Genomic DNA, 14,160 nt, shown 5'->3' on the forward strand with positions numbered 1-14,160 from the left:
TCACTCAGACTCACGTCCATCGAGTCCGTGATGCCATCCAGCCATCTCATCCTCAGTCGTCCCCTTCTCCTCCTGCCCCCAATCCCCCCCAGCATCAGAGTCTTTTCCAACGAGTCAACTCTTCGCATGAGGTGGCCAAAGTACTGGAGCTTCAGCTTTAGCATCATTCCTTCCAAAGAAATCCCAGGGTTGATCTTCAGAATGGACTGGTTGGATCTCCTTGCAGTCCAAGGGACTCTAAAGAGTCTTCTCCAACACCACAGTTCAAAAGCATCAATTCTTCGGTGTTCAGCCTTCTTCACAGTCCAACTCTCACATCCATACATGACCACTGGAAAAACCACAGCCTTGACTAGACGGACCTTAGTCGGCAAAGTAATGTCTCTGCTTTTAAGTATACTATCTAGGTTGGTCATAACTTTTCTTCCAAGGAGTAAGCGTCTTAATTTCATGGTTGCAGTCACCATCTGCAGTGATTTTGGAGCCCCCCAAAATAAAGTCTGACACTGTTTCTACTGTTTCCCCATCTGTTTCCCATGAAGTGATGGGACAGGATGCCATGATCTTCGTTTTCTGAATGTTGAGCTTTAAGCCAACTTTTTCACTCCTCTTGGCTGGCATTTTTTGTTGCTGTTTTTGGGTGGCAGGGGAGGTGTTTGAGAGATTAAACACCTGAATTAATACGCACTGTGTGCCACGCCCCACCAGGAAAGCTGGGAGCTTGAGAACATCTCTGCAAATGTTACTTGTTACAAAACATCATCTTAGGTGACACCTTGGTTTATGAGGCCTTTAAAACTTAAGATACAAAAATGTTGTCTAAAATTGTAATCTAAAGACATAAGGACACACTTATGAATGGGTACATTTTACTTTACTACTTAAAACAGTTTAAGTTCATTTTTATTTATCTGTTATCGAGATATAATTGACATAACTATGTACATTTAAGATGTACATCATATTTATCTGATACGTTTACACTGTCGTATGATTGCCATCGTAGCATCAGTTAGCCTCTGTTAGCTACAGAATTATCATCTCTTCTAGTAGTGGGAACAAATAAGATACCATCTCTTGGCAAGTTTAATGTTTATAATATAGTTTTATTGTCTGTAATCCCTGTACTGTGTGTTAGATCTCTCGGAATTATTTGCCTATGAGGTGTAAGTGTATGCCCGTGAACATCATCTCTCCCACCCCCTGACCCCACCCCCGGCCTTTGGTAACCATCACTGTAATGTTTTCCAGCTCAGTTTTTGGTTTTGTTTTGCTTTTTCCACATATAAGGGATATTATACAATATTTGATGTATATCACTTAGCATAATATCCTCAAGGTCCATCTGTATTGTTGAAAATGGCAGGATTTCCTTTTTCCTCAAGGCTGAGTAGTATTCCATTGTTGATGTATATATGTTTTTATTCCTTTATCCGTTGACGGACGTTTTGGTTGTTTCCACATCTTCGCTATTGTGAACTATAATAAACATGGAAGTGCTCCTATCTCTTTAATAACCTGTTTTTATTTCCTCTGGAGCTTGAGGAGGATATTGATTGGGATTGCAACTTGTCTGCACCATGCCCATCCCCAACCACATGGCCTTGGTCATGTCACTTAGGCTTGGGCTTGAGTATTTGTGTGTGTAAAATAGAAACCTTGGTTACATAGAGTCAGGAGACCAGCAGGAGGGAGCTCTCACACCCTGCCGCGGACAGCAGTGCCCAACAGGAAGGAGAAAGGTTCCTTTTCTTCCAGGAAAAGACGCAGTCAAGGAAAAGCCCTGGACTCTCTCCTGATTCACGTTTCCCCTCTGTGAAAGTGTTCTCTTGCTGTGCAGGTCCTTGTTTGGTGGCACGCCATTATTGCAGGCTCCAAATCAGAATTCTCAGTTGATCCTGTGTAAGCCCCTCTTTGCTGGAGAAATAGCTGGCAGTCTTCATTTTAGGGGAACAGTGTTCAACAGGAAAAACCCAGAGTTCAGAGGTGAGTATCAGACTGGCTGCCTGATCCCCAGGGCCCCCTGAACTCTGCTGTCCCCTTTCCAATCACAGCCCTTCCATGGCATGTAATTTGAATCTGAGATACAGATAGAAATCAGCCCACACGTCGAATTCTAGACAGAGAGAACCTCCTGTGCAGTGATGGGGAGCGGGGCACACGATGATCCTGAGGCACGTGAGAAATCGAAAGTTCAGTGTAGGGAGTTATGAGGGTAGGGTCTGGGCACGGAGGTGGCTCACCTGAGGCGCTTGTCAGTGGGGTCTCCCAGAGAAGGTGAATTCTGCGTTGGGAAAGCCAAGGGCACATATATTCTGCAGGGATGCTGTTCCAGGAGTGCCCAGCTGTTCACGAAGCCCTCGTGGCAAGACTCCCTCAGGGTGACGAGGCCAGTGCAGAGCAGGAGACGTGGGTCCAGCATGGACGCCTTGTCACAGGCACCAGCGGCAGGCACATGCAGGGCACAGAGAGGCCGTGGGGCTCACAGAGACTAGCAGGAGACTGCAGCGCCATCACACACAGGGTTCCACAAAGATGAATCTGCAGACGTGCAACTTGGACACATGCGGGACACAAAATCCTATGCAGAAGTACACACAGATAGCCACCAGGACACAGAATAGAGAGGATATGTTTATGTTGACCAAAGACACACACACTCATGAAAACAGACACAGGACGCCCAGGTACGTGTGCTCACAAGTCCCATACGTACCATGAACAGTGCTCACGGGGATGTGCACGTACAACACACAGATGCATCCACTGGCACAAAGATACGTACATGCAGACGTGGGGCACTGGTGTGCGGAGATGGAGACACCCTGAGAGAAACTCCTGAACACACACACGCTACACAGGACACAAGCAGCAACGGGTACACAGAGAGGGGCACAGGGTGAGAGGCAAAGGTAGACACCTTTGTACAGCCACGTTGGCAGATGTACAAATGGTTGTACATGAATAGAGGGAACCATCCAGAGACACACAACAGCTCACTCGCTCACATACACACACATTTACATGGGCATTCCCAAGTGCAGATAATCAGATGTATACAAATAGAATGTGACGATAAACATTTAACTCTGCTCTTAAGAAAACAGTGGATCTAATGAGGTGGATGAAACGAGCCGATTATAGAGTGAAGTAAGCCAGAAAGAAAAACACCAATACAGTATACTAATGCATATATATGGAATTTAGAAAGATGGTAACGATAACCCTGTATGCGAGACAGCAAAAGAGACAGATGTATAGAACAGTCTTTTGGACTCTGTGGGAGAGGGAGAGGGTGGGATGATTTGGGAGAATGGCATTGAAATGTATAATATCATATATGAAACGAATCGCCAGTCCAGGTTAGATGCATGATACAGGATGCTCCAGGCTGCTACACTGGGATGACCCAGAGGGATGGTATGGGGAGGGAGGTGGGAGGGGGGTTCAGGATGGGGAACACGTGTACAACCTGTGGTGGATTCATGTTGACGTATGGCAAAACCAATACAATGTTGTAAAGTAATTAGCCTCCAATGAAAATAAATTTATATTTTTAAAAAGTGCATATAGATTATGTAAGTTGATTACAAATTTTATTGATACAAAGGGTGTGACATGCTTCCCAGGTGCTGCACTGGTAAAAATCCACCTGCCAGGGCAGGAAATACAAGAGATGTGGATTTGATCTCTGGGTTGGGAAGATTACTCAGAGCAGGAAATGGCACCCCACTCCAGTATTCTTGCCTAGATAATTCCCTGGACAGGGGAGCCTGGAGGGCTACAGTCCGTAGGGTCAGAAAGAGTCTCAGCATGTCCCAGTCATGCTCAGACATGACTGAGCAGTTGCTCACAATGCAGTTTACAAATGGTAATGGTGCACCCAATGGTTTCTGTTGCAAATTCCACAAGCCAATTAATTAATTCTTACACAGAGCTTTCATTAATTTCAACTCTTTATGTGTCAAGATTAAATTTCAACATATGTATATATGTATATATTAGAAATAAGCAAATCCAATTCTAAGCATATAACCCAGTTAAAATGAGGACTTTTTTTTCTCCCAGATATATATACAAGAAAGTTTACAACAGATTTATTGATAACAGCCAAGAGGTTGAAACAACCAACCCAACCGTCAGTAGGAACATGCCTAAATAAACTATGATCTGGTCACATGAGTGAAGATGTACGAGTGTAGAATGCAGAAGATGGAAAATGAAAATGGGCACCTGGTGGTCTAATCAGTATGTTGTGCTAGAAAACTGGCTACTTGTTCCCCAATAGTCTTTTCTCCTTCTGGACACCCGGGAGGACAGGCACGTCCCACCACCCTCCCTAACTTAACTTGGAAGCATGCAAATAAATTTTGGCCAATGGAAATGGGCTGGAGTGATTGTGAAAAATGTTTCTTCAATTTATCTTCTCATTTATACTCCTTCCTGGGGTACCTCTGTGGACCTCAATAGTTCCAGTTGTCATACCTCCCCAGGAATTATTACTTCTGTGGGAGCTGTAGCTCCAGGTGATGGAAAGATGATATCTTGAAGAGGACCATGACCTGAGCCACTAGATATCAGGCTGGGCCACCTGACGATCATACATTGGTACCAGGTCTGCCTGTCGAGGGTTATGGTGGAAGGCAGGAGGAGCCTGAGTTTGTTCTTCTGAATTAGGCATGAATGATTCTTTTGTCATCTCACACAGTGAACCATGATATGAAACTATGTTAACTCCACTGCCCATTTAAGTCTAATAGAAATTACTCTTGATACTTCAACGTTTTGAATCATATGGTCTGTAGAAATGCATCTGTTTGACAATAGACCCAGTAGTTTATGACAATTGTCTGCATTTATTGTTTTAAAAAACAGAATGAACTTACAGGTATACAGCTGTGATCTATGCAAAATGTTTGCCATTACCTATAATGCTACTTGGTGAGTCAAGACTGATTGTATTTATATTCTGAAAAATATGATCAGTGATTCTGCAAAGAGCCTCCGACATCCTCCTCTAGCTGTATGTGTAAGAAGTTGTGGTCATGATGAATAGTAACAGTCAGCTTGTGTGTGTTCAGCGCCAGGTCTTGTGCTAAGCACTTTTCATCTCACTTCCCATTTGGAAGGTATTTTCTCATTTTAATTGCTGTAGTTGGGGTAAGGAGGTGGTCATGACTTTCAATTCCCACGCCCAGGGTTTTTGTGTCAGAAAGTGTAGGTTGGATCCAAGAATGTGCTTTTTGAGCAAGTTCAGAAGGGATGCTGAGCCCGTTTTGGGTATCAACGAATAGCAGGCACATTTCATGTTACTACAGGAAGACTGCACAAGAGACGGGTATCGATCTTTTTTTTTTTCCTTTTGGCCGCGAGAGTAGCTTGGGGTTCGTAATTCCCGACTAGGGATCAAACCTGGGCCCCCTGTTGTGGAACGGCAGATTCCTAACCCACTGGGCCACCAGAGAATTCCCTTCCATCCATTCAATTTAAATCTCAGTCTCCAAAACTCCCAAGAGGTGAAGCAGCTCTCCTAGGATGAAAGAATGCTCCACCTGCTGGAGACGTCGGAGGACGCCGCTTTTCTACATGTCATCACAGAAATGTGGGCGCGTCGCCTTTATGGGGAGGTCGGGCACTTCCCGGATGGCTCAGATGGCTATGCAGGAGACTCGGATTCAATCCCTGGGTCAGGAAGTTTCCCTAGAGGAGGGAATGGCAACCCACTCCAGTAGTCTTGCCTGGAGAACTCCATGGACAGAGGAGCCTGGGGGGCTACAGGCCATGGGTCACAGAGTCGGGTCCGACTGAGAAACTACCACCTTCTAGAACTTAAGGACCTTTCTCTCTCCACCTGCCTCCGCGCAGCTGTCGGGGACAACCAGAAATCGGCCTTCTCCCCGGTTGGATGTGGGCCACAGACTCCTTTATGCGGAAGTCTGTTTCGCGGCGCATCCGCTCTGCGCCAATGGCAGCGCAGAAGATGCGCGTTTCCGTCGGCCCTTTCAGCCAGAGGCGGGACTTCCGGCGTCACGGTCGTGACGTATTTTGCTGGTGCCGGGAATGTCTCGAGTGGCTGTGGAATCTGCGAGTCGGCCTGGGCGCCGCTTTCCGTGCGACTCTTGGGAAGCGAATAGGAACGGACGGTAATAAGGCTGGGGCCTCCGTCCGCGCCCTTAGGACGATCCATGGTCGCCGCCGTGGGACGGGCCGCCTAGCGCGGAGCAGTGGGCTGGGGCTGTACTCCTTCCCAGGCCTTCGCGCTCGCTCTCCGTCCTCGTTCGCTTCCGGAGGCGGCACCCGGAGCCTGTGCGCCGTTTTGGACCACGAGGAAGCCAAGGCTCCGAGCTCGACCATCGTCCAGGGCCCACCGCACCCGAGGGGGTGTGCGCGTCCCGCTGCTCCCACTGCAGTCGCGTTTCTCGACCTGGTTCTACTCACAGGACCCCATGGCGGCTGCGGCGCTAACGAACTGGGCTCAGGTGAGTGGAGGGTCCCTCAAGCCCTCGCCGACTCAGGTGTGGCGGACGTTGTGTTCTCAGGCTTTCCGAACTTGGTCTTCGTCGCTCCCTTCTCTTGAGTAAGAAGGCGGTGAAGGGCGGTCATTGACGGTGAATACGTGGGGAGGATCCCGTTCCCAGTGTTGACGGGATGAGGTGCGAAATGGTTTCCAGGGCTTAGGAGCCCCCAGGTACCAACACTTGGAGGTGAGGTTGGATTAGGTATGTTCTGGAAACGGCAGGTCGCTGCGGTTATGTGTGCTCAGAACAGAGAGCAGGCAGTCAGGAGTCGGACTGGAATGGCAGCCTGAGGAGCTGGACCTCTGTTTTGACGGTGATGGGAACCGCGGAAGGTTTATCACAGAGAAGGGAGGTGATCTGACGTTGGGTGTTAAAGGCCCCTCTGGTAGCACAGTGGAAAGACTGGGGAAGCCTGAGGGTGGGACGTGAGACCAGGAGGGTGTCGACTGCAGTAGTCCAAATGTGTTGATTGTGGGTGACTAGAGTGGTGGCTGTGGACGTAACAGAAGTGTGTGAATTTTGTATGTTTTTAAAGTAGGGCCGATGGAGGTTTTCTGATGAGACGTATTGATGTTCTGGGACTCTTCACCTGTCCTTCCCTCTGCGCTTGAGTCTGGGGACCTTAAAGGAGGAGTCCTTTCTAGCCCAGCACCCTGAATCTAAGCCAGGAGTTATATGAAGAGGCTCCTGCTTTGGGCAGCCAGTAGGAGGAAGACTGGACTGGTGCATTAGACTCAGGAACATCTTATGCAAATGCTTAGAGGTAAGATTGAGTTGGGAGTCCTTAAGGAGCCGCGGGTCTTAGTTCCGTCTGTTGAGAAAAGGGTCAGGAGTCGGGCAAGAATGGCAGGCTGAGGAACTGGGCTTCTTATTTTGAAGGTGATGAAAGACATGGGCTTCCCAGATGCCTCAGTGATAAAGAGTCTGCCTGCAGTGTAGAAGACGCAGGAGACACGGGTTTAATCCCTGGGTCAGGAAGATCCCCAGGAGGAGGGAATGGCAACCCATTCCCAGTAGTCCTGCCTGGGAAATCCCATAGACAGAGGAATCAGGCAGGCTGCAGTCTTTAGGGTCCCAAAGAGGCAGACTCAACTAAGTGACTGAACATGTGGCATGCACAAAAGACATGGAAGATTTGGAGCAGAAGAGAGATGCCCTGAATCAGATCTTAACAGGCTCCCTCTGGCGGCTGTCTGGTTGAGAATGGAATGTGGGCATTAGGGAGGAGGCTACTGCAGTGGTCCACAGAAGTGTTGATAGTTGCAAAGAAAGTCCCAGCTGGGTACTGAGGACTGGGTGTCTTGCTCAGGCACCAGGGTGGCAGTGGTGCCTGTCAAACACAAAGGAGTTCTTCCTGGATGCTGTGTGCAGAGTGGCTTCAGGGGTGGGTGTGCCTTGGAAGTGTGGACTGGAAAGTTTTTAGTCTTAATGGGGGGGGACCCCAGATATGAGGAAGGTGTGGTTCAGAGTGATGTACATGGTGGGAGGAGCATGGACTGATGGCCTTTAAGTTGTTTCTGGGAGGCATGGTCAGGAGGACGCCAGCGGGAGAGTGTTTGGCGCCCTTCTTGCTGGACCCATGGCTTACATAGTCTCTGTCTGCCCACCTGCCTGATTTTGCTCTGGGCTGCACACGGTGATCAGAGGGACAGGAGAGGGCGGCCAGGAGCGGTGTCATGGCCGAGTATCACCTCCGAGTTGGGAGGCTGGGGAGCAGAGGAGCCAGGGGGTGGGAGGTGAATGGGGGGCCTGGGGAGTCCTGTTGTGTATGGGCTCAGCTGTCCCCTTCATGGCAGGGTGGTGTGACCTTTGAGGATGTGTTCGTGTACTTCTCCCGGGAGGAGTGGGAGCTGCTGGAGGAAGCTCAGAAACTCCTGTACCGCGATGTGATGCTGGAGAACTTTGCACACGTGGCCGCCTTGGGTGAGTCCCTGTTTCAGTTACCTATTGGTACATGTCAAACTACTCCAAAAGTGAGTGACGTAAAACAATAAAAAGGCCTTATGTAAGTTTCAGAGTGTCAGGAACTCGTCACACCTCACCTGGTGCTTTTGGCTCAGGGTCTGTCATGAGGCTTCAGCCAAGCTCCCAGCCAAACTGTTCTCATCTGAAGGCCATTCTTGGGAGGATCTCACTCACAAACGCGTGTTTTGTGTTTCCAAGAGGTCATTTCTTGTGGCTTGTTGGACTGTAAGCGTTAGTTCCTCGCTGGCTGTTGGTCAGAGACCCTTGGCTTCCTTGTCACCGTAGCCTTTCTGTAGCGCATCTCACAGCAGGGAAGGAACCTTCTCTCTGAGCAGAGAGAATGTCCAGGACGGTAGCTGGTCTTTTTCTAACCCAGCCTGGAAACAATGATCTGATCATTTTTTCCTGTTCCGTTCTTACAAATGGGTCAGTCAGTGTAGCCTCCGGTCAAGGGAACTTTGCAAGGGCAAGAACACCAGGTGACAGGTCTTCCTCGGCCGTCAGAGAGGCTGCCTGCCACAGGCCCACACGCCTGCTGCAGTGTCCTTGGGTTCGGTTTTTCCCTGGTGCCCTGTGGGCAGCTCTTCCTGTCCTGCCAAATCAGGGGCTCTTCCCCCTCCCATCTTGGTTCCCAGCGTAGGGGCCGTGGACGCTCAGGCAGAGCCGTGGTGGTGTCCCTTCCCTGAGCAGTCTGCCGCCTGCTGCACAAAGCCATTCTCGATCAGGTTAGGAGTTCAGGGCTCTGGCTGACAGTCTTGGGGACGGACTGTGCCAGGAGATATAGGTGCTGACGTCGTCACTGCTTGTGGAGGGCTTAGGGGTGTTCTGGCGAGTCCTCCTTCAAGTTTTTGTTTTTTAACATTTTCTCTTCTCTGTGGGATGAGTCTATCTGGGCCTTTTATTTGCCCTGCCTTTTTTTTTTTTTTTTTTTTAAATAGGAGTAGGGCTGATCCAGAATGTTGTTATTTTCTTCCCCCCTTTTTTTTCCCACAACTTCCACCTTCCAGATTCCATGTAGTTGCCCAGTGGCAGATAGGCAGAAAGCGCTGGGTGCTTGTGGGTGGACCTGACTCCAGCCACACTGAGAGGCCAGAGAGAGCCTAGCACTGCCACATAGGAACTGAGAGAACCATCTGGGGGCAGGGTTCATGTTGTACCGTCAGCCTGTTCACCAGTGGTTTCTTGCCGAGGCCTTTGGCAGTACCTCACTTCTCCCTTTCCTCTCCATTCATTGCACTTGGTGTTTCTCCTGTCTTCCTTCCCTTGGCTGTTTTCCCACCTCTCTGGCCTCTGTCACTCATTCCCCTCAGCTTACTCTGAAATGCTCTGTAACATTGGCTGCTTTAACATGCTACAAGTTGTGCACATATCTGTAAGTAGTCCAGAAGAGCCACCTACTTACTTGCAATTAGATTTTCCTGGGCCTGGACACAGCCTTCTGCACCAGGCCCACCTGACAGCAGAAGCCAAGGCCCTGCCGGAACCCTTCGTAGAGGAGTGAGTTGGAGACCTCGCCTCTGCTTCCAGTACTGTCTGCTGTCATTGTGTCTTTACCCAGGATTAGAAGTCCTCCATACCTTCCAAGGTGCAGGAGTGACAGTGGGCCCTTTCTCACTGATCCTGGCCCCCTCATCCTGTCAAAGCCCAAGGACTCACCCACTCTTGTGTCACACAGTCAGAGGTGATGGACTTGCTGCTTCCCACCAAAGTCAGCGTGTCCTTCACTAGCATCTCTTTGCTTTCAGGTTGTTGGTGTGAAGCAGACAATGAGGAGGCCCCTTCCGAGCACAGTGTTTGTGTAGAAGGAGTGTCAGAGGTTAGGACTCCTGGGTCCTGTCCACTTATCCAGAAAGTCCATCCATGTGAGAGAAGTGACCCGCTCTTAAAAGACATTTTCCACCTGGCTGAACACCAGGGTTCCTGCCCTGCACAGAACCTGGACACACGTGACCCCTGTGGGCAAGGATTCCTGCTGAGTGAAAACTTTAATCAGCACCAGAAACCACATAGTGGGAATGATCCCGTCCAGGGGGATGGTGATGAGGCCTCATGTGTGAAGAGCTGTGCCGTCTCTGAGTTAGGAAGACCTTTTATTTGCAGGGGGAAAGGGATGGACATGCTGGATAGCTCTAGCCTTTTCCAGCACCAGAGCACTCACAGTGGACTGAGTCCACACAGAATAGCTGAGTTTGTGGAATCATTTGCACACAAGTCCAGTCTCAGTTGTCACCAGGGAGACAGTGATGAACTGATGTTTCTCAATTGCACTGATGATGAGAAAGCCTTCATGAACGCCTTCACTCTCCTCGACAACCAGATAACTCAGGCGGTTGAAGTGCGATCCCTTAGATGCCTACCTTGTGGAAATCTGTCCAAGGAGAAATCCGCTCTTATTCATCACAGAAAACTTCATGGTGGGAAAACATCACATGTGTGTAAGGAGTGTGGAGAGGCCTTCATTCACTCGTCTCACCTAAAAAGTCACCAGAAATTTCACACTGGCAAAAGACAATATACGTGCAGTGAATGTGGCAAGGCCTTCAGCCGCAAAGACACACTTGTGCAGCACCAGAGAGTTCACACTGGAGAAAGGGCTTATGACTGCACTGAATGTGGAAAAGCCTACAGCAGAAGCTCCCACCTTGTGCAGCACCAGAGAATTCACACCGGAGAAAGGCCTTATAAGTGCAGTGAATGTGGGAAGGCCTTCAGTCGTAAAGACACACTTGTGCAGCACCAGAGATTTCACACAGGGGAAAGGCCTTATGAGTGCAGTGAATGTGGAAAATTCTTTAGCCAAAGCTCTCACCTTATTGAGCATTGGAGAATTCACACCGGGGCGAGGCCTTATGAGTGCATTGAATGTGGAAAATTCTTTAGCCATAACTCCAGCCTCATTAAACATAGGAGAGTCCACACAGGAGCAAAGTCTTATGTGTGTGGCAAATGTGGGAAGGCTTTTGGCTGCAAGGACACACTTGTTCAGCACCAGATAATTCACACTGGCGCACGGCCTTATGAGTGCAGTGAGTGTGGAAAGGCCTTTAGCCGTAAAGATACACTTGTGCAGCACCGGAAAATCCACACTGGAGAAAGGCCTTATGAGTGCAATGACTGTGGAAAATTCTTTAGCCATAGCTCCAACCTCATTGTGCACCAGAGAATTCACACTGGAGCAAAGCCTTATGAATGCAGTGAATGTGGGAAATGCTTTAGCCACAATTCCAGCCTCATTCTACACCAGAGAGTTCACAGTGGAGCAAGGCCCTATGTGTGTAGTGAATGTGGAAAAGCTTACATTAGTAGCTCCCACCTTGTTCAACACAAGAAAGTTCACACTGGAGCGAGACCTTATAAATGCAGTGAATGTGGGAAATTCTTTAGCCGCAACTCTAGCCTCATTCTACACCAGAGAGTTCACACTGGAGAAAAGCCTTATGTGTGCAATGAATGTGGGAAGGCCTATAGCAGAAGCTCCCATCTTGTTCGGCACCAGAAAGCTCACCCTGGAGAAGGACCTCATGAATGCAACAGTTTTGGTGACCCTTTAGCTGCATCCCTTAAACTTGTTTAACGCCCAGAAACTTCACACGGGAGAAAGGCCTTATGAATGGAGTCACTGTGCTGTGTCCCTGTTCAAGATTATAGGAGTCACACCAGCAAAGGTGGGAATCATCGTTGGTACAGAGGCACTGAGCTAGTGGAATGGGGATGACTGAGGCTCAGGAGAGGATGGGTGTCTGTTCTTAAGGTGGCGTCTCTATATGTCTGCGATTTTGGCTCTGTGGCATGAAATTATACAGAAATTCTCAGGGCCTTCACATCTCCGAGTCTCCTGTGGCCACCACACTGCCTCAGTAAATAAAGGTCTGTGGATTGCTGTACCTCCCTGGGCTGCTGGTGTTCCGGCCGTCACTGCACAGGCAGGAGCCCCAGCAGTGACAGCAGAGAGACCAGGGCTCGGGCTTCTCTGACCAGCCAGCGCCCCTCGTGACTGAGGTGGGCGTGAACTTCGTTGCTCTGCAGTTTTTGCTGATCCTGAGGCAGGGCTTATGCTCCTAAATTGTGTAGAGAGGGATAGAGTAGAACCAGAACAGCTGGCAGATGGGACTTTCCAAGAAGAATGGTAAATATGGATATTTATGGGGAATATTTAGTTCTTAACATCTGTTGAGGTATGATGACATGAAATAAATGGCATGTATGTAAAGTGTAAAATGTCTTATGTTTCAGCATGTGTATGTACTGACGAGACCACACATCAAGATAATGGAGATATCCAGCACAGCCAAGAGATTCCTTGGGTCCCTTTATAATCCTCCTCCTTGTCCTTTCTAACCCCCCCTTTCCCACAACTCACATTTAGTAGCAAGCATATTCTAGAATTTCATATAAACAGAATTATATACTTTGTGGAGAGTGGGGACTCTGGCACTTTTCACCAACCATAACTTTTTTGACATAAGCCATAGTATTGCATGTATCAGTTATTCATTTGTATTGTTGAGTACTATTCCATTGTATGGATATACCACAATTGTTCTTTTATCCATTCACCTGTTGTTGGATGTTTGGGTTGTTTCTGGTTTGGCTGTTACAAATAAAGCAGCTGTGAAGATTTGTGTATTAGTTATCATTGAATTATATTCCATTGTATGGATGGACCACAGTTTGCTTATCCATTCACTGACTGAAGAACAGCTTGATTGCTTCCAAGTTTTGGCATTTATGAATAAACCTGCATCATGCATTGTGTGTAAGTGGACGTAAGTATTCAGTTCATTTGGGTTCAAGCCAAGGCGTATGATTTGCTGGGTCACAGTAAGAATATGTTTTCTTTCTCTTCCATCTTTCAGCTGTGCTGCATCTTCACTGCCATGCGCAGGCTTTCTCTGCCGTGGCAAGTCACGGCTGCCCTTTGCTGTGCTGCGCGGCTTCACACCTTGGTGGCTTCTCCTGTTGCAGAGCATGGGCTCTAGGCTTGTGGGCTTCAGTAGTTGCAGCACATGGTCTCAGTGCTTGTGTTGTGCAGGCTCAGGAGTTGTGGTGCACTGGCTTAGGTGTTCAGTGGCATGTGGGATTCTTCCCAGACCAAGTATTGAACCCATGTCCCCCACATTGGCATGCAAATTCTTAACCACTAGACCACCAGGGAAGTCCAGTAAGAGCAAGACACTGTCTTCCAGAATGGCTGCAAAACATCATTCTGCATTCCCAGTAGCAATAGAGAAGAACTCTGTTACTCCACGTCTTTGTCAGCATTTGGTGTCATCAGTGTTTTAGATTTTTGCCAAATAGGTGTGTAGTAATATCACGTTCTTGTTGCTCTAACTGCAATTCTGTAATGACTTAATGACAAATATTTTTTCATATTCTTTTAACAGTGTCTTTTGCTTTCAGAGCAGAAATTTTAAATTTTAGTCAATTCCAAGATACTCAGTTTTTCTTTAATGGATTGTGTTTTTGGTGGTGTAGCTAAAAGCTCCTTGCCATACCTGAGCTCTTCATTATCTCCTGTGTTGTCTTCTAGATGTTCTGTAGTTTTGTATTTAGGTTTATTATCCATTTTCCAAAAATATTTGTGAAAAGTGGAAGATTTGTGTCTGGATCATTTTTTTTTAAACCCCGTTTGTTGAAGACTATCCTTTCCCCATTCCTTAGCCTTTGCTCACTTTTT

The 14,160-nt window shown here is 48.1% G+C and overlaps 1 protein-coding gene across 1 annotated transcript; it reads left to right on the forward strand.

The window, feature by feature from the left end:
* The first annotated feature begins 6,063 nt into the window (after positions 1–6,063).
* On the forward strand, positions 6,064–13,012 carry LOC128062821 (zinc finger protein 304-like). Its single transcript, XM_052655257.1, has 3 exons — positions 6,064–6,479; positions 8,315–8,441; positions 10,229–13,012. Exons 1-3 carry the CDS (start codon positions 6,447–6,449, stop codon positions 12,055–12,057), a joined length of 1,989 nt encoding a protein of 662 aa, XP_052511217.1. The 5' UTR covers positions 6,064–6,446; the 3' UTR covers positions 12,058–13,012.
* Positions 13,013–14,160: the final 1,148 nt, after the last annotated feature.

The sequence above is a fragment of the Budorcas taxicolor genome, chromosome 18 (genome assembly GCF_023091745.1).
Source record: "Budorcas taxicolor isolate Tak-1 chromosome 18, Takin1.1, whole genome shotgun sequence".
In the NCBI taxonomy this organism is placed as follows: domain Eukaryota; kingdom Metazoa; phylum Chordata; class Mammalia; order Artiodactyla; family Bovidae; genus Budorcas; species Budorcas taxicolor.

Excerpts from the sequence above, each read along its gene's own strand:
- LOC128062821 (XM_052655257.1), top strand. The coding sequence starts at position 6,447 with ATGGCGGCTGCGGCGCTAACGAACTGGGCTCAG. Across the intron at positions 6,480-8,314 it reads CGCTAACGAACTGGGCTCAG|GGTGGTGTGACCTTTGAGGA; the intron begins GTGAGTGGAGGG and ends CCTTCATGGCAG. Across the intron at positions 8,442-10,228 it reads TGCACACGTGGCCGCCTTGG|GTTGTTGGTGTGAAGCAGAC; the intron begins GTGAGTCCCTGT and ends CTTTGCTTTCAG.